This window comes from Ranitomeya imitator, chromosome 6, assembly GCF_032444005.1.
Source record: "Ranitomeya imitator isolate aRanImi1 chromosome 6, aRanImi1.pri, whole genome shotgun sequence".
NCBI classification, from domain to species: Eukaryota; Metazoa; Chordata; class Amphibia; order Anura; family Dendrobatidae; genus Ranitomeya; species Ranitomeya imitator.
The window spans coordinates 481,634,686-481,661,466 of record NC_091287.1 but is presented as its reverse complement, the minus strand read 5'-3'; the positions used below and the strand labels follow the sequence as shown (position 1 = coordinate 481,661,466).

The following is a 26,781-nucleotide window of genomic DNA, read 5'->3' as shown; positions in this document are numbered from 1 at the left end:
TGAACGTTTTATGGTTGTGACCAGCTTTAGTTCTGATAAATCTTTCATTACTCGAGATTGCTTTCCATCAAACGAACAGCTATCTTTCCCGTCCCCCCCCCCCCCCCCCAACACATGAGCACACAGTCCAGCCAACCATTCATGTGATTTCAATGGAACAGGAGGAGAATGCCACTGCTGGCCACCTCATCTTCCCTGAAAGTATATAAAGATCAAGCGTTGACATTCTTACTGTCCAATACTTCTGTCCCCCCACATCAGTAAGGGGAGAGTCAGGAGAACTTCTTCCGCATCAGATCCAGCTGACTTATCCAATATGTATTCCATACAGAGATCTGGACCCAAATCATCCTCCAGTACTTGGCTTCAGTAGCATTACATAAAGTGGAGTTGGATCCTCTTGATAAGAGCTCTTCAACACCCCTCCATTTGGCAGCGTGGACATGTACATCAAAATTCATAACATATCCTTGGTCAATAAGATAAAGCCTATATCCGGAATTACAATGGTTCCCATTTTTCTACAATGAAAGAACTGGCAGCACTCCGTGAGACACTATATATATATATATATATATATATATATATATATATATATATATATATATATATATATATATATATATATATATATATATATATATCTCGCACAACATGAAGGAAGCACAGACTTCCAACTCTATGTGCAGCCCAATGACACCGACAGAAAATTTACAACATGCCATAAAAAACAAAAAATATGGGCAAAAAAAAAAAAAAATAGTATGTAAATATATTTGGCTGAACGAGAGCTAAAGAGACGGAGGACATGATAAAATCTGGTTTGTCCTCCAAGGTAGACTGGATCTTCTACAAAAGCAGCACTTTGTTTCAGTCTCACCATAGATTATGAAATACATTGCACTGTGCAAAAACACATACTGATGGCATCTGCAAGGTGGCAGATCATAAAAAGGGGGGATAGGGAAATGCACTAGAAGACAAAAGAAGCACATCATGACACACCATCCTCACTACCACCTTCCACCATTCGATGACGCGTTTTCTTCTCCCTCACTCCTAGACATCGAGTTATGGCAAGTGCTCCACCTTTCAGAAACCTAATGAAGTTGTCCCCGACTAGAGGTCCCAGGGCAAACAGATTTGGTTCCTTACAAGATTCATAAGTGTATGGATCAATTGCTACAGGGTTGCCTTTACATGTGATCGGCTCATTGGGCTGGTGTCCTAAACTCCGACCTTGTTCTTTTAAGAAAAAGAGGTTTGGATGAGATCCGATCAAGACTAAAGCCATAGATATCTTGATGACCTTCTTCAGTCCCCCACTCTGAAGGACACACTTCATGTCAGGCTTGAAAGAAAGTACAAAGTGCTCGGGACAACTTGTATAAGAGGGGTACAAGTTGGAAGCAGCTGAAGAGACTTGTGTACACATCATATGGTACACCTTGTGGTACTCTGGGTACAGTTTTTTTGGCAATTGTTTAAAAATCAGATTTGGATCATTGAGTCTTCTTCGGAAAGCATGAATTACTGGAATCTTATTGTTGTAGGCGCATAAAACCGCATCGGCTGCTGTCAATCCGGCTCCCACAATAAGAACTGGATCCACCGCTCCACTCAGCCGTCCTTTCCCTACAGCATCTTCAAATTCAGCAATGGAATGTGAAACATAAGGAAGGTTCTCTCCATGGACTTCCAGACGAGCAGGGGCATCAAATGTTCCAGTAGCAAGAACAAGACTTTCCGCAAAGAGACAGAAAGGCTGATGAGAACCATCGGCCGCCTTCCGATAACCATGAATTTCCCAGTTCTTCTTGAGAAGGTCTTCATTTTCTTTATCAACGCAAGTTTCTTCACATGGAACATTTTCTGAATCGTGGCTTACAGAACTGTCTGCTTCCCAGTAAGGCCTCACCACAGAAGTGATGAAAGTGTGGTCTATAAAATTTCTCTGAATTCCCGTAAGTTTTACGTAATGTTTGTAGTAGGATGCCACTTCTGCTGGTGTCGCCCGGTCACTCTTTAAATTTCTACATGGGGAAACAAAAAAACAAAAAAAAAAAAAAACTATAGTATATAGTAAATACGGTAATTACAAAAATTGCAGTATTATCACCCTTGGGAACCATTCCTCATCACTGTGGGAGCATGGAACAGCATTGGTGATGTACTTATCTATTACACCATTGTCGATTAGGAACTAAGGTGCAGTACCCAACAGCGGTCTCTAAACAATGGGAGGCGCTGCTGGGATCTGTAAACTGCTTAAAGGGACAGACTATTTGAATAATCATTCTGTGCTGACAAAGTACTGGAGCTGGGTGCATCATGGTGTGGCTAAGCATTTAAAGTTAATCTGTCATGTGAAAAAATGCTATTAATCTGCAGGTTAATGGCATTGTGGAGCTGCCCGCTGACCGTACTTACATCCCCACTGCCGTAGCATTAAGGTTTCAGCCGCGGCGGCACTGGTTCAGTCACCGCTCTGTGTACAAAAAGTGGCGGATATAACCGCATCCCTCCCCACACTGACTGACAGCAGGATCAGTATTAGGGCCGGCTGTCAGTCAGTGCCAGGGGTGCGGTTACAGCTCTGTCTACACACAGAGCCGTGACTGAAACCGCACCGGTGCCACACAAATGCCGGTAGGCATAAAGTTAATTTCCTCCTGGCAGCGGGGGTCTGAGTGCCAAGGTAGGGTCAGAAAACTAGTAACCCCTTATTTGCAGGTTAATAGGGTTTTTTCCCACATGACTGGTTCCCTTTAAGGGAACCATCCCACCATCTTCATCCCGCCCTCTTCTTCTTTGATTGACAGCTATGGCTTCATAGAACCAGATAAGGGCTGAGATAGACAGAAACCAAGCAGGTGGGAAGGTGCAGTTAAATGTACGGCCTCGTCAGGGATGCACCGAGCGCCTGTGCTTGGCTGGTAAAATCATTCTGTACTGACAGAAGATCACAGACATTCTGATTAATGATACAGATAGGTCATCAATTGTGTAGTCCCAAATGACCCCCCCCCCCCAAATCTCCATCTTCTCCCCCCCACCCCCCCAAAAAAAAAAAAAAAAAAAAAAAAAAAAAAAAAAGACCCACACACCTTTTACACTAAACTATCGGGCACCAGTGGCATTTAAGCAGAGGGCCATATTGTTAGACTTTCTATTCTCCGTTGTGAGAGTTATGGGCAAAGGCTAGAACTTCACCATGCTCTGCTAACAATGGAGATCATTCTACCACAGCCATGCATTTTTCTTTGTAGTTCAAAACATAAGAAATATGAAATACGGGGCAAGCAGATATGGCTGCCACTGAACATAATAGCATTGGGGGTCTTCATGTGGCACCTGAACCATACTACATAAATCCCCTCCCATATGACATCACACGGGAGCTGGCACTCACCTTCTCTTCCCCATGGCCCAGTCTTTAAACTTTAGGCCAGGTAACTCCATCCAATCACCCAGGCTGAGAGTCAAAATGGACCCTTCCATATCCTAAAAGAATGAGATACCCAAGAATAGTAAGAGTGGACTGTCTAGTAGAGGAAGCATTTCATTGTGCAGTAATCTCTGATCTATTACAAAACTTTGTTTCCCATGGCTTAATACTTAAAGGGAATGTGTCAGTAGGATCTCCCTACTAAGCCGTCTATATGGCGGTCATAAAATAATGCCTGGATATCAGTGATCCGATGTCTTACTCCAGAGGAATCCATGCTTTTCTGAATATGTGAATGAGCTGTTAAGATCTATGGGCCGGACATAGTTCTCCCTGAGAATCTGCAGCCACGGCTTATTGTAACAAAGGGGTCATTACCAGTGGGAGACATGTAATGACTGACAAGAAAAAAAGACAGCTGACGGCACATCAGAAAAGAAGACGCACGCTCCAAGTCCACAGACCCAATTGGACGTAGTAACTCCAAAATAAAATATCGCACAGCATCCAGTCCAGGTGAAAGATTGGAAAAAAAAACAAAAAAAAACAACTTTATTCCGCCATCATAAAACGTTTCGACCAAATGGTCTTTATCAAGTATACAGCACAGAGCAAAATGGCAGCCTTATATAGTGTGGCTACACATGAACCAGTCGTCACCTATAAAGGTACTGCCCACCAACACCTAATATATACAGACAAAAAATATTCTTAAAAACCTCATAATTCCATCAAATGTTGTATGATGGCGGAATAAAGTTTTTTTCCAATCTTTCACCTGGACTGGATGCTGTTCCATATGTTATGTAATGACTGACAGTCCGCTCTCCTACATGCCCCATAGACGGCTTAGGAGGGTTAATCCTACTGACAGATTCCAGGCTGAAGGATCTACCAGCCGTCCTCTTGATAGGTGATAATGGCTAGATGCTTTGTGGACCGAGCGCAAAGCTTTAGTGATGACCGAATATACGCGTTACTTGAGATTTCCTGAGCATGCTCGGGGGTCCTCCGAGGATTTTTTACTGCTCGGAAATTTATTTTTTATTGCCGCAGCTGAATGATTTACATCTGTTAGCCAGTTTGATTACACGTGGGGATTCCCTAGCAACCAGGCAACCCCCACATGTACTTATGCTGGCTAACAGATGTAAATCATTCAGCTGCGGCACTAAAAAAATACATTTCCGAGCACTAAAAAATCCTCGGAGGACACCCGAGCGTGCTCGAGCAACGAGTATATTCGCTCATCACTACTAAGCATCTTCCATCAGGGCCATTAATAATGGCTTGAGCAGTAGACAACATGCTCAACCCCTCCTCCTGGCCGAGGTCCTCCATTTTCTGGAATATTCTTCTAATCAAGTGGATATGTAATGGAAGGGGAGATCACAAATAGATGTTTCAGGCAAAAATACCCAACGCCTGGACGAGGGAACTAATTAAGACTGATGATCATTTGCCACCATTCATATCACTTGTAGGCATGAGATCCAGTGAACATGATGGGCAGTGGAAGGCCGCTCTTGGTGCCCTGCTCTGCCCATATGGCAAAAACAGATGGCGAGAGCGGTGAAGAGTAAAGACACATATGCACCATCATAAGGAAAACTAGATCCACAACGGGTATGATAAAGCCACAGACTCCAGGTACCATACACGGAATAAGATCTACTCACATGCCAGGCTCCACCCGGGGGCCCCTTCCCGAGCACTATATGAGGAATATAGTGTTCTTGCTCCAATTTCCAGTGCAGAACAGATGGGTAATCATACCCAAAATCAGCATTCGGGTGCAGGAGTGTGTCAAACAACACTGCCACAGGGTTAGACGAGCGACCCTCCAATCCTTCCGACAAGTATTCCAAATCCTACAATGGAACAGACCACACAAGGCGATACGATAAGCAGCGAGTAAGACCCCAAAAACCATGGATTTCGGTTACTGAAAAGTAAACGGACCACAAATTTTGCAATTTTTCTTTGAAATAGATCAAATATTAAAAGGAATCTGCCGCCACAAAATGACTGTGCAAACCAAGCTCGGGCGCTCCGTGCACCCTTGGCATGGCCAAGCTTTTCAATGCACCTTCCCTTCTACATATTTTGCATTTGTCGCCATCATCCTTCTTGACTGTTTCGGCTTTATAGGAGTTAAAGAAAAGTGGAGATAGATTAGATGAGAAGGTGCCACGCCATGAGTGCACCAAATGAATGCTTAGTTTGAAGAGTCAATTGGTGCTGACAGATTCCCTTTAAATAAACGGAGAATACTATAGAACAGTGGTCTCCAACTCCAGGGCTCGAGGGCCGCCAACAGTGCAGGTTTTCAGGATTTCTTTAGTATTGCATCGATGGTAATGTGATCATCTGCACAGGTGATGATTCCAACCCCTGTGCAAGACTGAGGAAATCCTGAAAACCTGCACTGTTGGCGGCCCTCGAGGCCTGGCGTTGGGGACCATTGCTATAGAAAAACAACCCACATCCACTAAAAAAGGGGGAGTATTTCAATACACAAATCTATAGGTTGTGGACCCCCGGTGTGACTGTCACAAGCGGCTCTACCTGCTCAGCAATGGAGAGATGCCGGGCCTCTTCTAGCTTGCTGTGCAGTATAGGGTTTGGATGCAGAGCTTCAGGGGACAGATACGGTCTGTATCCAGACAACATGTAAGACAAGCAGATTCCAGATGGGCCATTTCCTGCAATGGAAAGTGCACATGTTACGTTAGTCCCGGCTGTATAGATTTTCCATTCTATATCGCACCAGCTGTTCCCAACAGAAGGTCCAAGCAAACTGTGATGTGACTAGTGGGTGCATGATGCACACGGCACAGCAACATGGCCCACTGATGGAGACTAGCTTAGGGCGGTGGTAAGCTGGCACCTACAGTACACAGTATTATCAAACCTGGACTACTTGCAGGATGGTTGAAGCATTTGCATCACTTTAGTATAAAGCCAGATTTGGGGCAAAATTTAATCTACAGCATTTACACAAGAAAAATCCTATGATCAGGGACACCATAAACTATCCATTACATGTCACCTGCTTAACCTAGAAAGGTGTACAGTGTCAACTCAGAAACGCTAAAGTAGAGAAATCACCAGGCCCAGATCGTGTACATCCACACCCCCCCCCCCCCCCCCCCCCCGAGTACTGCAGGAATCAAGTACCGCGATAGACCAGTATTTCTAATATTCAAGGACTCCACAATAACAGGGTCTGACTGGCGCATAGCAAACGTGGTGCCAATATTTAAGGAGGTGACAAAATCTGAGCCTGGAAATTATAGGCTGATAAGTGAAGCTTCTACTGTGGACAAAATGTTTAAAGGTACCATTACACTAAACGATTTACCAACGATCACGACCAGCGATACAACCTGGCCGTGATCCTTGGTAAGTCGTTGTGTAAGCGCCGGCCGTAAAGCAGAGCGGTGACGTCACCGCTGTGCTCTGCTTTACGGCCGGCGCTGACAGTGCAGGGAAGCTGACGCCAGGGGACGCGACAGACACCAGAATGTAAGTATGTAGTGTTTTTTGTTTTTACATTTACAATGGTAACCAGGGTAAACATCGGGTTACCTGCGCGGCCCTGCGCTTAGTAACTCGATGTTTACCCTGGTTACCAGTGAACACATCGCTGGATCGGCGTCACACACGCCGATCCAGCGATGACAGCGGGTGATCAGCGACCAAATAAAGGTCCTGATCATTCGCAGCGACCAACGATCACCCAGCAGGGGCCTGATCGTTGTTCGCTGTCACGCATAACGATTTCGTTAACGATACCGTTGCTACGTCACAAAAAGCAACGATATCGTTAACGAAATCGTTATGTGTGACGGTACCTTAAGCGTTTTCTAAGAAATGCTACCCTGGAGTGTCTCAGTTTAAATAACCTCATGACCCAACATTAACATGGGTTTGAGATATCAGTTTTATAAAACTAATCTAAAATGCTTCGATGATGAGGCAAGTTCAAAACTGGACCAGAGTAAGGACGTGGTCGTTTTCTATTAGGAGTTTGATACAGTGCCACATAAAACGAGCGATGGGACCAAGGGAAAATATGTGTAATTGGGTTAACAGTTGGCTCAGTAATGAAAGACAGAGGGTGATTATTAATGAATCACACTCTGGATCAAAATCAGTGGGTTACCACAGGGGTCAGTATTGGGCCATCTTCTGTTTTTATATTTGTTAAATATCTTGTAGAGGACAAACACAATAGAATGTCAATATTTACAGATACTAAACTCTGCAGGGTAAACAGAGGATAATTGAAAATTACAGAGGGATTTATGGCAAACCACTTTAGTGACCAATGCCAGGCAGCTGCTGCCAAAGATCATAAAAATCATAGGATGCATTAAAAGAGGCATAGATGGTGATGAAAAGAACAGTTCTGCCTCTATACAAGTCATAAGTGCAGAGACACTTCGACTATTGTATATAATTTTAGGCTCCAGTGTATAAGAGCGACCAAAATTATTAAGCCAACTGGTGGACTGCAGTACCAAGACATGTTATCCATCTTGAGGTTATTCAAGTTTAGGAAAACTAAGACTTAGGGTATGTGCACACGTCAGGATTTCTTGCCGAAATTTTCCTGACAAAAACCGGACATTTCTGCCAGAAATCCGCATGCGTTTTTTACTGCGTTTTTCCCCAAATGCATAGAATTGTGGGAAAAACGCAGAAAATCCGCAAAGATAATGAACATGCTCATTTTTTACCGCGATGTGTTTTTTTCGCGGAAAAAAAACGCATCCATGTGCACAAAACATGCAGAATGCATTCTAAATGATAGAATGCATAGTGTATGTGTTTTTAATGAGTTTTTATAGCGTTTTTAGCGTGAAAAAGAAACACGAAAAAACCTGAACGTGTGCACACAGCTTTAGGGGCGATCTTATTAGAAAGTACAAAGAGTAGATCTTTGGCCTGCGACAAGGGAGAATCTTCTACGGAAAAGATGCTTTAATCGTAATTACGGAAGGCGATTCGTCACTAAGAGCAGTGAGGCTATGGAACTCGCGGCCACAGGATACTGTAATGGTTCATTCACAAAATATATAATTTATTTTACATAATGAGAGCCTGGATGCCTTTTTAGAAAGATATACAGGTTATAGGCACTAGATTCTGTGATGGTACATTCCGGGGAACCAGTCGGATACTGGATCTGGAGTCGGGAAGAGATTTTTGCATTTCTCTGGATCAAGATGTAGGTTAGAGCTTGAAGTTGATGGAATAGTATCTACCTTCAACCATAAAAAAAGAAAAAAGAAAAAAAAAACAAACTATAATGGAGCTGAAGAAATGATTGGGAATTTGCCACTTGGCTGCTCCGCTGACCAAATGTCTTATCTGTAATATGGATGCAAATCTGCGATGAAAAGAGCGGCTGACTGCACATTCACATACCTATGACGACCACTGGGAGAATTAGCGGAGGGTCTCTAGAGAGGGGGTTCTCTTCAGCCAAAGGCATCACTACAGGGCGTAATATTATTGCTGCAGTTCCAAACTACCCGGTCAATGGTCTGTGGTCAAGGCTGATTCTGGAGAGGAAGAAGAAAAAAAAAATATATTTTTTTTTAATTCAAATCATCATTTTCCCCACACAAACCATCACATACATTATAAAGCTATATTTTACACCCCCCCTCCCGGCTTTCAGCTGTGGTCCAGGAGACAGAGGAGTAATATTCTTCCCAAGTGTCTATAGAATTCCACTTCTTACTCCTCAGCAGCAAAGGCGGAGATCTCCCCTGGAGGACAACGGCAGACGTCCGTGCCGGGACATAGGGAGCAGAGTACTACGCACCGTCTCATCAACAGTTTGGAAAGTAGGCAGTATAAAGAAAGTGAAACAGTAGTAATATATGTATACAGGGAATATGTCAGTAGGATAACCCCACTTCCTCCCCAAACGGCATAAATGGGCATGCAAGACTTAAGTAAATCCACTGACATCTTTAGATCTTCTATCTGTTGTTGCTTTTCCGAATAATTAGCATTTTTGTTCATATGTTAATTAGGTTTTAAAGTACTCTTGGCATTGAGAGCATTTCAAGGGATATTCCCATCTAATATTACTATTATTAATAATAGCAATACCACCAATTGGAAATGTAGTATAGTTGTTATGGTGAGATACAGGGCGCGGGACGAAGGAGCCTACCACACTGAGAATGTATAGCTGGAAATTTGGCCCGGAGTTCCTCCTGAGGGTGCTGTTTCCTCCGGTGATCACAGGAAGGCAGAGGAAAAATATTCGGCTATAGTTTTTATGATTCACTATGTCTCTTCCCTCATGTGCAGGAACTTAGGTATCCATGGTTACTCACTATATCACTGGTCGTAACCATGGATACCCAAGGTCCTGCAATGCCTGCACATGAGGAAAGACTTAGAAACATGGTATATTTCCTCTGATTCTCTAATTGGAGCCATTTACTATATTACACCTACTACATATTGGGATAGGATCTCGGAGATAAAGGGATAGGATGTGTCACCGCCCAGCGCCAGCCTCTTTACCTCAATTAATAGCTCTCGGTCTGGTTTCCTTGCCTGGTGCCTGACCTCACATAGATAATGAGCTATCAATCAAGCTAAATAAGTTGGGGCTAGGAAACATCCTCAAGGGATAGAGGCTAGGCAAGTGCTCTCTCTCACCAAGAAATATGATTTGGAGGAGGGGGGGGGGGGTATAGTTCTTGGGACTGCAGCAACAGATAGAGGTTATAAAGGGGTCAATGGATATACATTTCAAAGACCTGCATGACCATATGTGACAGATTTCTTTCAATATGGAAAGTAGAGAAGGGCATGTAGAAATTTAGTTTTGGAAGTAGCGGACATATAAATCTCGGGGGTGGGGGGGGGAAATGGGGGGGTTAAACACCTATATATATTCTATTCTACACACACACACACATATATATATATATATATATAGTGTATCACACTCTGGCTCTAAAGCCGGTATAATGCAGTATACGGAGAAGAAACTTTAAGGATGAAGACATCATTGCCCTTGAAGACTTTGACTCATCACATGAGTAAAGGAATAAATGAAAGTTGGTTTTTGTGTTTCTCCTCTCAGTGGAGAGCTGGGATCTGGCCGAGCGCCAAGATATTTTCTTGAACAGAACTCAAATGCACAAGAGCGAAGATGAAGGATAAAAATAAATCTGTCTTTGGGGAGTAAAACTAATAACAGGCTGAGGCGATTCATGAAGAGCTGGATTTGTAATGTTACGGCTCCACAGGGCGGAGGAGGGAGCACACGAGTGCCGCTAGGATTAGACACCACTGGACAGATGGAACCAACACAAAGGGCCACAAGTTGGGAGTCGAGGGGCACATGGCTGACAAGCACTGCTCACACTGGAGGCATGACGCCTCATCGGCACCAATAATCCCAGAGGACAGCCTCACTACAGCGGGATTCCTCTTCACTAGTAATCACTGCAGGACTACAGCACCCAGAATGGGCCGGTAATGGAGCCGGCTCCTACACAAGCTGTGCCCACGGCAAGCAAAAGGCGGCTAACACAAACCTCCCCATATACGACCGCTGCGGCGTCACTGTCCGGACCACACAATAGGAATTGGCTGGCGAGGCGGTCAGTGATACGACACGGCGCAGGGCGGAAGCATCCGGCCACTATGTGCAGATACCTACAGCGACAAGAGCAGATGGCCCGGCCATGGACACAGGAGTCGCACCAAATTAATAAACTGTAACAGACAATGACAACATTGGGGGATATATATTTTTTCCTTAAATGCTCGTATTTTTGGCTAAAATTATTTGCATTATTGTGGGTTATGAATATTCTAATGATACAGAAAGGCTGAACTTGACGGACCGGTGTCTTGCAACCCATGCAACGAGTTTTGTATTCTTTGGCTTCTATATAGTCTGTGTTACTCCATTACTGGCTGCAGAATTAAACCCAAGGTAGATAGTTGAGGGGGTGAGGGGCTAAAAAACAAGGCCTGGATAAACCGTGTAAGAACAGTACCCAGATTTCCCCACTTTAGTACAAACCAGGCGGTTTTGCAGCGCCCCTCGGCAGCGCGGAGGCGTAGGGGGCACGCCCTCGGCAGCGCGGAGGCGTAGGGGGCACGCCCTCGGCAGCGCGGAGGCGTAGGGGGCACGCCCTCGGCAGCATATATTCCTCTAAGGCCGGCTTCACACTTGCGAGTTTTACGGACGTAAGAGCGCAGAAACTACGTCCGTAAAACTCGCAAAAAATACGGCACAATTATTCTCTATGCCCCTGCTCCTATCTGCCGTATTTTACTGATCAGTATTATACGGCTTTCTACGGCCGTACAAAATCGCAGCATGCTGCGTTTGTCACCGTACTGCGCAAGAAATACGCCAATGAAAGTCTATGGAAGCGTGAAAAATACGGATTACACACGGACAAGCAGTGTGACTTGCGAGAAATACGCAGCGCTGTTAGAGAGAAAAGCCGGTAATTCAGTGCGGTGTACAGTAAAATCACACTGACAGCTTACAGTAGAATAGGTAGAATAAATGTGTACACATAGAATAGGTATATATGAGACACATATGTATATATATTAATATTTATTCCAGCGCTATACAGCTTGAAAGCCGGTAATTCAATTACCGTCTTTTTCTTTCTCCTTCCTAAAACCCGACATGATTTGAGACATGGTTTACATACAGTAAACCATGTCTTCTCTCCATTTTTTTTGCAGATTCCACACTACTAATGTCAGTAGTGTGTATCTGCAAAATTTGGCCGTTCTAGCTCTTAAAATAAAGGGTTAAATGGCGGAAAAAATTGGCGTGGGCTCCCGCACAATTTTCTCCGCCAGAGTAGTAAAGCCAGTGACTGAGGGCAGATATTAATAGCCTGGAGAGGGTCCATGGTTATTGGCCCCCCCTGGCTAAAAACATCTGCCCCCAGCCACCCCAGAAAAGGCACATCTGTAAGATGCGCCTATTCTGGCACTTGGCCACTCTCTTCCCATTCCCGTGTAGCGGTGGGATATGGGGTAATGAAGGGTTAATGCCACCTTGCTATTGTAAGGTGACATTAAGCCTAATTAATAATGGAGAGGCGTCAATTATGACACCTATCCATTATTAATCCAATTGAATGAAAGGGTTAAAAAAAAAAAACACATTATTTAAAATTATTTTAATGAAATAAAAACAATGGTTGTTGGAGTATTTTATTCTACGCCCAATCCAGTCACTGAAGACCCTCGTTCTGTAAGTAAAAAAACATAATAAACCAACAATATACTTACCCTCCGCAGATCTGTAACGTCCAACGATGTAAATCCTTCTGAAGGGGTTAAAACATTTTGCAGCAAGGAGTTCCGCTAATGCAGGCTGCTCCTTGCTGCAAAACCCCGGGGAATGAGGCTAAATATAGATCAATGATCTATATTTAGCTTCATTTGCGGTGAGGCACCCTCTGCTGGATGTTCATAGATCGTGGGAACTTACCTAGAAAGCTCCCAGGCTTTCTAGGAAAGTTCCCACGATCTATGAACATCCAGCAGAGGGCGCCTCACCGCAAATGAAGCTAAATATAGATCACTAGATGGCAGCCCGATTCTAAAGAATCGGGAGTCTAGAATCCATATATACTTGAAATTCGGCAGGAGCTTGAAGAGCAACGTCACTGGGCCCGCCTCCACGCAGTAGAAACTTGCTGTGAGGTAAAAATTCAAAAATCACACCAAAATGGCGGGCGGAGTGTGTCACAGTACGGCACGTTTCTGATTGGTCGCTCGCAGCAGGCGGCAACCAATCAGACACTGGACACTGTTGACGTCACTTATCTCCGGACATTAGCTCCGGACATTAGCTCCGGACAAAGCCACGGAAGTTGGCACAAATTGCAGGAAGTAGTATTCTAGGCAATTATATATTAGATTGATCTATATTTAGCCTCATAATTGACGCCTCTCCATTATTAATTAGGCTTAATGTCACCTTACAATAGCAAGGTGGCATTAACCCTTCATTACCCCATATCCCACCGCTACACGGGAATGGGAAGAGAGTGGCCAAGTGCCAGAATAGGCGCCTCTTCCAGATGTGCCTTTTCTGGGGTGGCTGGGGGCAGGTGTTTTTAGCCAGGGGGGGGGGCCAATAACCATGGACCCTCTCCAGGCTATTAATATCTGCCCTCAGTCACTGGCTTTACTACTCTGGCGGAGAAAATTGTGCGGGAGCCCACGCCAATTTTTTCCGCCATTTAACCCTTTATTTTAAGAGCTAGAACGGCCAAATTTTGCAGATACACACTACTGACATTAGTAGTGTGGAATCTGCAAAAAAAATGGAGAGAAGACATGGTTTACTGTATGTAAACCATGTCTCAAATCATGTCGGGTTTTAGGAAGGAGAAAGAAAAAGACGGTAATTGAATTACCGGCTTTCAAGCTGTATAGCGCTGGAAAAAATATTAATATATATATATACATATATGTGTCTACTGACATTAACCCTCCGTCACATACAATATTCGGACTAACGAGTTCACATACAATGTGCCTGTCAGGCGCCTGCTGGAGAAATACCTATAATATCTAATGTTTGCAATTTCAGTGCTCTAAAAGTGATCAGTGACCTTCATAGGGATGTAATAAAAGAGACTACACATAATCAGTTGCAAAAAAAACATTTACTTAACATAAAACTAATAACTATGAAATACAAACTTTTCAAAACTCCCGCCAAATAGTCCCCAGTTCGACTCTCTCAAAAAAATGTGCAAAGAAAATTTTTGAACACAAACTTAATTTTAAGGTACCTTAAGTACTATTAAAAACATATTCAATCAGAAGTAGATGCTGAGGTTTCCCCAGAAAAGTCACACTTGCAGAGCAAATAGCAAGAATTACACACCATTTTTGCATGTGTCAGGCAAATTGCTTTATGACATTTGAGACATTCATAATTTGAAAGCCTTCTGGTTCCGCTTTCCGTTTGGCAGGTGGTGCATCTCCTTCTTTTGTGAGGTGGTGCAGATGGTGACTTTTCACCATCATCTTCTGGGCGGAACCTTTTGAGCTGAACTTGAAGGCGAGAGGGGATACCAATTGTTTTCACGCTTCTCCTGCGTAGCTCTCCAAGTACTAGTTCATGGGCCAATTTTTTCAGATACAATCGTCTACGGAGTGGTTCAAGCTTGTTTTCAAGATAAATTACTTGTGAATTTATACCACCCAAATTCAACATAGCAAAAAATATGACCATTGGCCAGCGTTTGATGTTTCTGCTGACGTTGAAAGTGGAGCACATCTGATCTGCTGTATCCACACCCCCTTTGGTGGCATTGTAAAATGTAATTATCTCCAGTTTTTTTTCTGCCCCAGTCCCAGGATCGATGGCAGCATCATCATGAAGTGTTGATAGAAGAAGTACGATTTTTTTGGCATGTGGTACATAGGAAACTAAAGCCTTTCCATTATGGAATGCAAACATACTGCTGTACTGTTGTCTCTCTTTCACACTTACAAACTGTGGCGGCAATTCCCTTTTGTTTTTTCTTACAGTTCCCACATATGACAGCTTCTGAATTTTCAGATAATCAATCAGATCACAACTTGTAAACCAATTGTCAGCTGTAATATTGCGACCCGATCCAAATAAGGGTTCAGCCAGTCTTTTTACAACATCAATGGGTTTGTTGCTCACACAGTAAGGACCTTCTGGCTGTTTTCCTGCATAAACTTCCAGGTTGTAAGTGTAGGTCTTACTGGCATCAACAAGGGCATACATTTTTATTCCATATTTGTTTGGCTTTGATGGAATATATTGACGAAAGGCACATCTACCACGAAAACCAGGGAGCATTTCGTCAATAGTGAGATTCTCTCCAGGGTAATAACTTTGTTTACAGTTTACAACAAATCTTTGAAATATATCACGAATTGGAGCAAGTCGGTCATGTGTTTTGCGTTCGGTTCGGGTAGTTCTGTCGTCAAACTGAAGGCAACGAATTAGAATCTTGAATCTGTTTATGGACATAACAAGGCTAAATTTTTCAACTCCATCCCCAACTTTACCCCAAAGTTCCTCCAAACTTTGTCTATTTGCCCTATAAGCTCCTGCAAGGTACAGTAATCCAAAAAAAGCACGCAGTTCTATTTTATCTGTGGGCTTGATGGTTCTGTTGCAGATGTACTTGTCCTTTATAATGTCTATATATTGGTTGATATATGTGACAATAGAGTCCAGAATGTCATCTGTAAATATACTGTTCCAGCATTCAACTGCAGTTTTTGCATTACGTGCAGTTCCTATTACTGCAGGAAGGTGAGTAATAATGTTTAAAGGTTCCCTACGTTTTTTCTGGAATGGCTTCTTGTTCCATTTAGTATTTTTATCTTTTCCAATATAATATGATCCAACTTCTTCATCCTCACCACTGTCACCATCTTGCTCTGTTTCAGAATCCAGGACACATTCTTCCACCTCATCATGAGAATCAATCTCACTTTCCTCTCCTAAATCCTCATTCAGTGTGAGGTCTCTATCATCTAACAGCATGTTTGTTACTTCCTCAACATCAAGTTGTTTGGATAAATTGTACATTTTCCTCTCCATTTCAGCAGATAATCTGAAGCAAGAGAAGGAATATGTTAGGGTACTACTGTATATGCCTGAGCAGCACACTTTCTTTTATAAAATCTCCCTTATTTCTATGAAATATCCTCACATTTTGTGCTATACATTCATAAAACAAGCTAAATAAACTATTGTGATGAATAAAAACATAAAATACCAACCTTACTGAATGTGACGTATTCACATACAATGAGCCTGAGAGATCTGTGCAGCTATATCCTCTCCCCTGAAGCTCTGAAATCCAACTGTGATATCAGGTTTCACAGACCTTCAAGAGACAGGAGACTACCTGGAGGGAGGGGGTTTCCTCACAATCTGGTGAGGAAGGAGAAATGAAAGTAAAAGAGAAGCGCCTGTCAGATCAGTTGTATGTGACGGAGGGTTAATTATATATATATATATATATTTTTTTTTCTTTTTGGGACACATGGATCACTTCTATAGCGGTATGTTGGTTTTGCAAGCCTGCGAGAAAACCACGCAGTACGGATGCCATACGGATTACATACGGAGGATGCCATGCGCAAAAAACGCTGACACACCCTGCCTACGGAGGAGCTACGGACCACTATTTTCGGGACTTTTCAGCGTATTACGGCCGTAATATACGGACCGTATTTTCATACGCTGAGTGTGAAGCTGGCCTAAGGCTGCCATCACACATTCAGTATTTGGTCAGTATTTTACATCAGTATTTGTAAGCCAAAACCAGGAGTGGGTGATAAATACAGAAGTGATGCATATGTTTCTATTATACTTTTTCTCTGATTGTTCCACTTCTGGCTTTGGCTTACAAATACTGATGTAAAATACTGACCAAATACTGCTAGTGTGACGGCAGCCTAAAGGTACCGTCACATTAAGCAACTTACCAACGAGAACGACAACGATCTGTGACGTTGCAGCGTCCTGGATAGCGATCTCGTTGTGTTTGACATGCAGCAGCGATCTGGATCCCGCTGTGACATCGCTGGTCGTCGCTGAAAGTCCAGAACTTTATTTGGTCGTCAGGTCGGCGTGTATCGTCGTGTTTGACATCAAAAGCAACGATGCCTGCAATGTTTTTCCATGGAGCTAACAACCAGTGAGAAGGATAAGCGAGTCGCCGTTACGTCACTGGATCGCTCCTGCATCGTTCTGGAGCTGCTGCGTTTGACGTCTCTACAGCGACCTAAACAGCGACGCTGCAGCGATCGGCTCGTTGTCTATATCGCTGCAGCGTCGCTGAGTGTGACGGTACCTTTAGCCTCTGTGACCTACAAACTCCCCGCATTGTTATGTTAATTAGTAGAGCATTTTCATTTTGGAACAGCCCCACTAGGACTTTACAATCAGACAATGGAGGTGCTGGCTGGGAGTCAGAAGGAAGGAAGAAGTTAACCAGCTCTTGTACAGAAGCCATCAGAAATGCTCAGGAGAGCAGAAAGAAAGCTGAAGATCAAGATCTCTGCACACTCCCCGCCCGGATCTATCAGACAATGGAGCCATCATAATGTCACAGCTTCTGTAATAAAGAGACGTTATGGTGCTAGTGTGAACAGGAACCTATCCTCATAGGTGTTAATATCCCCCCCAGTGCCTAAACCAGCACCTTTCCAGGATTAGACCCATGCTATAGATCGGTAGATACAAGACGGTCCTTACTAAGGACTTCACGTTACAGGTCTATGGTATAAAGGTACCGTCACACTAAGGATATCGTTAACAATATCGTTGCTTTTTGTGACGTAGCAACGATATCGTTAACTAAATCGTTATGCGTGACAGCGACCAACGATCAGGCCCCTGCTGGGAGATCGTTGGTCCCCGGGGAAAGTCCAGCACTTTATTTTGTCGCTGGATGTCCCGCTGACATCGCTGAATCGCTGGCGGCGCTCAGTCAGTGCGGGAAGCTGAAGGCGAGGGACATGACCAGACACCGGAATGTAAGTATGTAGTGTTTGTTTTTTTACATTTACAACGGTAACCAGGATAAACAATGGGTTACTAAGCGCGGCCCTGCGCTTAGTAACCCGATGTTTACCTTGGTTACCCGGGGACTTCAGGATGTTGGTCGCTGGAGAGCTGTCTGTGTGACAGCTCTCCAGCGACCAAACAGCGACGCTGCAGCGATCGACATCGTTGTCGGTATCGCTGCAGCGTCGCTTAGTGTGACAGTACCTTAAGTCATCTGGTTAGATCCCTATACTCATCTGTAAAGTTTATCTGGAGCTGCAGCTATCATCTGGAATGCTTTACCTCGGACCAGCAGACAATTTCCAGCATCCGGCGCCTTGATATATTGTGAGGGACACTCAAGTCACGTTATGTTCCCACAATGAGCATTTCGGGAGCAATGATGTAGCCATTAGGTAAATTAGATCATTTGCGTTTCAATGCGCTGACTCTGCAGTTCCCCCCCCTTTTTGTTGCATGTCAGGTTTTAAAATTTAAGTAAATAAAAAAGTAAGACTTATTCAAACAGCGATGCATGCATTTTCTGCATGGTTCTGCACTAAAAGGTCAGACGCATTTTAAAACTCTATGGCGGAACTCTGCACATGACACTAAGTGAACCCCCAAGAAGAAAAAAAAAAAGTGACATATTTCAGATTTCAAACACTGGTTTACACTATATAAAAAAAAAAAAAAAAAAAGGATCCTTTGTAACCATTTCTAAGTTTGGCTAACGAAAACAACAAAACAAACATACATAGCTGCCACAGAAATGACATGCAAACTAGTCGGAGACAAGGGCTCTGAACACCTGCACATCCCCACTAGTCTGTTTTCCTGGAACGTGGCATAGCTACTACTCATACCGGTAACCTCGTCTTTGGAAGATCTTTAGCTTCTGTGGATCAGTTCTCCATCTTCTCACATCCACATTGTGTAGTTTCTGTAGCGGTGATCCGAGGAGCTGGCCGATACAATGACACATCTTACATGAATCACTCCGATTACATTGTACATGAAGGATTCTTCAGCTCGGATATTTCCATGATCTGGTGACAGCGCCGTCCAGTCCTGGGAGAGACTTCACAACGAAGAGAGCGGCAATCACCGGATGTCTGCCCGCCGCGGGGGGAAAGTAACGCTACAGGGCAGATATGTAATGGGGGATGGGATTAGCCCAGATGAGGGTCCTAAGCAGAAGGCAGAGTTGCTGGTTATACTCCTGGTGCAGGATTCACCAATTCTTCGGATTATGTGACTATTCTATATAACAATAAAGAGGTCGTCCTTTACTTTAGATTGATGACTGATCCTTGGGTCACTTTTGGAGCTGCTCCGTCTTCTGATCCTACCCTGCGGCGGCCACCTATTGATTGAATAGGAGACAGATGTGCAGTACCTCCCTCGGCCACCATCAGAGGACGGAGCAGCTCCACAAGTGAGTATTCAGGCGGATACCCAAACCAGCTGATCGGTGGGGGTGCTGGGTGCCGGAACCCGACTGATCACACATTGACCACCTATCCTAAGGATAGATCATCACTACTGTACTGAAGTAGTTGACAACCTATTTAAATGTAATTTGCAAAATATTTTAAAGGGAACCGGTCACCAGTTTTTGCCCATCAACTAAAAATATAATCTAATAGAGTGTGAGCTATACAGTCCCCAACTACTTGTGAAACCCCCCCCCCCCCATGAATCCCCCATAAGAACCTTTTATATTTCTCCCGCACTGTATGGAAATATCCTTGGTCCGGTCCGATGGGCGTTGGTTCTGGCCCCTCTCCCCACCCCAAATCGGCGTGCTGTACGCATTCCGTTCTGTGAATAGCGTGGATCTTGTACAGGTCCCGCGCGTGCGCCTTCAAATTGCCTTCTGCGCGTGCGCAGTATGCTTTGCCCAACTGCGGGCAAAGCCAAAAAGCATTAGTGCGCATGCTCCGGAAGTACCATGTCCCTGAAGTATTTAGCCGTGTTCCGGGACATAGTGTACTGGCGCATGCGCACTAATGCTTCTTGGCTTTGCCCGCAGTTGGACAAAGCATACTGCGCACGCGCAGAAGTCAATTTGAAGACGCACGCGTGGGACCTGTACATGATCCACGCTATTCACAGAACGGAATGCGTACAGCACGCAGATTTGGGGTGGGGAGAGGGGCCAGAACCAACGCCCATCGGACCGGACCGAGGATATTTCCATACAGCGCAGGAGAAATATAAAAGGTTCTTATGGGGGATTCATGGGGAGTTTCACAAGTAGTTGGAGAACGAACAGATCACACTCTATTAGATGATATTTTTAGTTGATAGGCAAAAAAAACTGGTGACCGGTTCCCTTAGTGTTCTTCCCATTAATCATCTCTGTCCGGTCTCTGGCTTCTGGTATTGTGTAAGTCCAGACCACCCTATAAGAGTCTGTTCACACGGCATTCTCACATACACAGACCCCATAAGGTGGCACACAGTGTTTATAGGCATGCATTATGGGAACTTGGCAGAAATCCGTACAGCTCATAAGATGTATTAATAGCCAGTGCCATAAGTAAGTACCCCTGGCCCATCAGGCACGTGTTGGCAGAGATGGCGTTATCTTGGATGCAGTATTGCTTCTCTGAGAAGCAGGAGCAATTTTCCTTTGATAATTATTCATTGCTCGTGGAAAGTGGCGAGGTTCGCTCCCACCATGTATAGTGGGCCCACTGGTGAGCTGACTGCTGTGCCCTCGTATGGAGCACTGGCACCGCAGCGTATCCTTCACCGACTGCCTTGGCGCACACCGTCACACAGCACAAACCACCGCCAATGCAAATAAACATCCCGGGACACAAATGTGCGATTCACAGGCAGCACGGATCTACCATTCATCTGAGCGACTAGAAGTTTCCACCAGGTCTGAATAGTGAATGCAGAACATATACGGCCCGAGGTACAGATGGAAGACCAGCGCTCCTCACACCGGAGACTTCCCCCATTCACCACCCTCAGCCAGGAGCCTCCTGCAAGATGCCACGGGCTTTGTGGACCCGGAGCTCTGTGTACTGCAGACATTTATTGGAATGGTCGACACATAAGGCCTGACAGCCTGCCATGAGGAATATTGTAAGCGGAGTGAGAGAGGAGACCAGTGCAGGAACAGACGCCGGCCGGACTAGTCCTGATTCACTAGCCAGTGTGACGCTGCAGGTGACCATGGCATTCTGCACACAGTCATGTCAATAATCACATGAAGACACATTACAGTCCTCTGCACTGACCGCAGCAGCTGGGGACAGTCAGGACCTCACAGGTTCCCATTACAGGGCTCGTGTACAGCATTGTAGAACGACGCATGTCTGCCCCCAGTCCGCTCTGTAAGGTACAAAAAAAATAGCTTTTTATTATATTCACAGACGGCGCGGTCTCTGGTCTTAATCCGGCTCCTCATCTCTACTTGTGATCGCCATCCGCCTTAATGTGGATGACGCATCCTCCATCATCATCATCCACACAGCGTCCTCCATCATCATCATCATCCACACAGCGTCCTCCATCATCATCATCATCATCATCCACACAGCGTCCTCCATCATCATCATCATCATCATCCACACAGCGTCCTCCATCATCATCATCATCATCCACACAGCGTCCTCCATCATCATCATCATCATCCACACAGCGTCCTCCATCATCATCATCCACACAGCGTCCTCCATCATCATCATCATCATCATCCACACAGCGTCCTCCATCATCATCATCATCATCATCATCCACACAGCGTCCTCCATCATCATCATCATCATCATCATCATCATCCACACAGCGTCCTCCATCATCATCATCATCATCCACACAGCGTCCTCCATCATCATCATCATCATCCACACAGCGTCCTCCATCATCATCATCCACACAGCGTCCTCCATCATCATCATCATCATCCACACAGCGTCCTCCATCATCATCATCATCATCATCATCATCCACACAGCGTCCTCCATCATCATCATCATCATCATCATCCACACAGCGTCCTCCATCATCATCATCATCATCATCATCCACACAGCGTCCTCCATCATCATCATCATCATCATCATCATCCACACAGCGTCCTCCATCATCATCATCATCCACACAGCGTCCTCCATCATCATCATCCACACAGCGTCCTCCATCATCATCATCATCATCCACACAGCGTCCTCCATCATCATCATCATCCACACAGCGTCCTCCATCATCATCATCATCATCATCCACACAGCGTCCTCCATCATCATCATCATCATCATCCACACAGCGTCCTCCATCATCATCATCATCCACACAGCGTCCTCCATCATCATCATCATAATCATCCACACAGCGTCCTCCATCATCATCATCCACACAGCGTCCTCCATCATCATCATCATCCACACAGCGTCCTCCATCATCATCATCATCATCCACACAGCGTCCTCCATCATCATCATCATCATCATCCACACAGCGTCCTCCATCATCATCATCATCCACACAGCGTCCTCCATCATCATCATCATCATCATCCACACAGCGTCCTCCATCATCATCATCATCCACACAGCGTCCTCCATCATCATCATCATCATCCACACAGCGTCCTCCATCATCATCATCATCATCCACACAGCGTCCTCCATCATCATCATCCACACAGCGTCCTCCATCATCATCATCATCCACACAGCGTCCTCCATCATCATCATCCACACAGCGTCCTCCATCATCATCATCCACACAGCTGAGGGCAGAGCAAAATATTGTAGTGTGCATGCACCGGCTTTACCTGCAGGTCACTGGCGCTCTTTGCCCAGGACAGAGAAAAGGGCACCTGCGCAGGAGCGCGATGGAGGACGCTGTGTGGATGATGTAGGACACGTCACACTGAGCAGGGAAAGAGGACGCTGGGCGGATGAGGGGAGGGCAGGCGCTGGGCGGACGAGGGGAGGGCGGGCAGGCGCTGGGCGGACGAGGGGAGGGCGGGCAGGCGCTGGGCGGACGAGGGGAGGGCGGGCAGGCGCTGGGCGGACGAGGGGAGGGCGGGCAGGCGCTGGGCGGACGAGGGGAGGGCGGGCAGGCGCTGGGCGGACGAGGGGAGGGCGGGCAGGCGCTGGGCGGACGAGGGGAGGGAGGGCAGGCGCTGGGCGGACGAGGGGAGGGAGGGCAGGCGCTGGGCGGACGAGGGGAGGGAGGGCAGGCGCTGGGCGGACGAGGGGAGGGAGGGCAGGCGCTGGGCGGACGAGGGGAGGGCAGGCGCTGGGCGGACGAGGGGAGGGCAGGCGCTGGGCGGACGAGGGGAGGGCAGGCGCTGGGCGGACGAGGGGAGGGCAGGCGCTGGGCGGACGAGGGGAGGGCAGGCGCTGGGCGGACGAGGGGAGGGCAGGCGCTGGGCGGACGAGGGGAGGGCAGGCGCTGGGCGGACGAGGGGAGGGCAGGCGCTGGGCGGACGAGGGGAGGGCAGGCGCTGGGCGGACGAGGGGAGGGCAGGCGCTGGGCGGACGAGGGGAGGGCAGGCGCTGGGCGGACGAGGGGAGGGCAGGCGCTGGGCGGACGAGGGGAGGGCAGGCGCTGGGCGGACGAGGGGAGGGCAGGCGCTGGGCGGACGAGGGGAGGGCAGGCGCTGGGCGGACGAGGGGAGGGCAGGCGCTGGGCGGACGAGGGGAGGGCAGGCGCTGGGCGGACGAGGGGAGGGCAGGCGCTGGGCGGACGAGGGGAGGGCAGGCGCTGGGCGGACGAGGGGAGGGCAGGCGCTGGGCGGACGAGGGGAGGGCAGGCGCTGGGCGGACGAGGGGAGGGCAGGCGCTGGGCGGACGAGGGGAGGGCAGGCGCTGGGCGGACGAGGGGAGGGCAGGCGCTGGGCGGACGAGGGGAGGGCAGGCGCTGGGCGGACGAGGGGAGGGCAGGCGCTGGGCGGACGAGGGGAGGGCAGGCGCGGGGCGGACGAGGGGAGGGCAGGCGCTGGGCGGACGAGGGGAGGGCAGGCGCTGGGCGGACGAGGGGAGGGCAGGCGCTGGGCGGACGAGGGGAGGGCAGGCGCTGGGCGGACGAGGGGAGGGCAGGCGCTGGGCGGACGAGGGGAGGGCAGGCGCTGGGCGGACGAGGGGAGGGCAGGCGCTGGGCGGACGAGGGGAGGGCAGGCGCTGGGCGGACGAGGGGAGGGCAGGCGCTGGGCGGACGAGGGGAGGGCAGGCGCTGGGCGGACGAGGGGAGGGCAGGCGCTGGGCGGACGAGGGGAGGGCAGGCGCTGGGCGGACGAGGGGAGGGCAGGCGCTGGGCGGACGAGGGGAGGGCAGGCGCTGGGCGGACGAGGGGAGGGCAGGCGCTGGGCGGACGAGGGGAGGGCAGGCGCTGGGCGGACGAGGGGAGGGCAGGCGCTGGGCGGACGAGGGGAGGGCAGGCGCTGGGCGGACGAGGGGAGGGCAGGCGCTGGGCGGACGAGGGGAGGGCAGGCGCTGGGCGGACGAGGGGAGGGCAGGCGCTGGGCGGACGAGGGGAGGGCAGGCGCTGGGCGGACGAGGGGAGGGCAGGCGCTGGGCGGACGAGGGGAGGGCAGGCGCTGGGCGGACGGGGGAGGGCAGGCGCTGGGCGGACGGGGGAGGGCAGGCGCTGGGCGGACGGGGGAGGGCAGGCGCTGGGCGGACGAGGGGAGGGCAGGCGCTGGGCGGACGAGGGGAGGGCAGGCGCTGGGCGGACGAGGGGAGGGCAGGCGCTGGGCGGACGAGGGGAGGGCAGGCGCTGGGCGGACGAGGGGAGGGCAGGCGCTGGGCGGACGGGGGAGGGCAGGCGCTGGGCGGACGAGGGGAGGGCAGGCGCTGGGCGGACGAGGGGAGGGCAGGCGCTGGGCGGACGAGGGGAGGGCAGGCGCTGGGCGGACGAGGGGAGGGCAGGCGCTGGGCGGACGAGGGGAGGGCAGGCGCTGGGCGGACGAGGGGAGGGCAGGCGCTGGGCGGACGAGGGGAGGGCAGGCGCTGGGCGGACGAGGGGAGGGCAGGCGCTGGGCGGACGAGGGGAGGGCAGGCGCTGGGGGGACGAGGGGAGGGCAGGCGCTGGGCGGACGAGGGGAGGGCAGGCGCTGGGCGGATGAGGGAGGACGCATCATCTACATGAAGGTGAATGGTGATCGCAAGAAGAGACGAGGAGCCGGATCAAGACCAGAGACGCCCATCAGACCGGAGCGCACCTCTATGAATATAATAAGAGCCATTTTCTGTGCCTAGCAGGGGGGTCGGGGCTCATACAGCAAACCAGAATGCTGTATATAAGGACATACAGGTGCTGGCCGCACTTTATAAGGGGAAAACCCGGTGACAGGACCCCTTTAATCCATCAAACCCTGTAGCGTCAATAGATCACATTGGGGACAGTGAGCACCTGAGCGATCCCTTTAAGCTGAACATGCCCTATAGATAGCGGAGATCGGCACCTGCACAGCCGCGGCCCGGCTCCTATAGGTCACAGGCTGCAGACCGGATCCCTGTAATAACGGCTGCTCCACATACTGCAGCGTGTGACCGCGGCCCTAGGGCGTCCGCCATACATACATACAGACATACATACATACATACAGACATACATACAGACATACATACAGACAGACATACAGACATACATACATACAGACATACAGACATACATACAGACATACATACATACAGACATACATACAGACATACAGACATACAGACATACATACAGACATACATACAGACATACATACAGACATACATACATACATACAGACAGATATACAGACATACAGACATACAGACAGACATACAGACAGACATACAGACAGACATACAGACATACAGACAGACATACAGACAGACATACAGACAGACATACAGACAGACATACAGACAGACATACAGACAGACATACAGACATACAGACAGACAGACATACAGACAGACATACAGACAGACATACAGACATACAGACAGACATACAGACAGACATACAGACAGACATACAGACAGACATACAGACAGACATACAGACAGACATACAGACAGACATACAGACAGACATACAGACAGACATACAGACAGACATACAGACAGACATACAGACAGACATACAGACAGACATACAGACAGACATACAGACAGACATACAGACAGACATACAGACAGACATGTGCCTCAGTCCTCAGCTCCGGGTCGCGGCGCTCTCTCTCTCCCTCTCGCTGATGATGCAATCCGGCAGCCGCATCCTCCCGCATCCCCGGCACATGTACGTGCAGGGCGCTCCCAGCATCCCGCCCGCCCCGAGCATCCCGTCCGCCGCTCCGCACACATCCACGCACTCACCCGCGGAGGAGACGCCGTTCTCGCTGCAGTCACTGGATCATGCTTCCTCCTCTGCTGCAGCCCCGGTGACAGCGCCGAGGATTTAAAGCCGTGATCTGTGGGAGGGCAGAGCACACAGCGCGCCTGCCTGTAATGCCTGTCTGTGGTCAGCAGGGGGCGTGGTGACGGGAGGCGGGCGAGAGGACCGCTCACAGGGCGTGGCCACAGTGACAGAGTCCAGGGGCGGGGCTACAGTGACACTATATAAGGGGCGGGGCTATCTCGGTGATGGAGCAGAGCGGGCGCAGGTTATGTAATGGTCTCTGCTGCTTCAGTTTTGTGTCATGATTCTGAATGAATTTTGTTTCTATTGATGCTTCTTCGTGTTCCCACCCACTAATATAATCATTCCACGGCCCCATAACGCATAATGCCAACAAAAC

At 48.0% G+C, this 26,781-nt stretch overlaps 2 protein-coding genes across 2 annotated transcripts; both read right to left on the bottom strand.

The window, feature by feature from the left end:
* Positions 1-624: 624 nt before the first annotated feature.
* On the bottom strand, positions 625-26,481 carry OSGIN2 (oxidative stress induced growth inhibitor family member 2). Its single transcript, XM_069731585.1, has 6 exons — positions 26,360-26,481; positions 8,885-9,021; positions 6,017-6,153; positions 5,128-5,319; positions 3,413-3,504; positions 625-2,033 (listed from the first exon to the last, which is right to left on the bottom strand). Exons 2-6 carry the CDS (start codon positions 8,949-8,951, stop codon positions 995-997), a joined length of 1,527 nt encoding a protein of 508 aa, XP_069587686.1. The 5' UTR covers positions 8,952-9,021; positions 26,360-26,481; the 3' UTR covers positions 625-994.
* Positions 22,927-25,143, bottom strand: LOC138643429 (nascent polypeptide-associated complex subunit alpha, muscle-specific form-like). The gene has a single exon (XM_069732340.1). The coding sequence runs from the start codon at positions 25,141-25,143 to the stop codon at positions 22,927-22,929; it is 2,217 nt and encodes a 738-aa protein (XP_069588441.1).
* Positions 26,482-26,781: the final 300 nt, after the last annotated feature.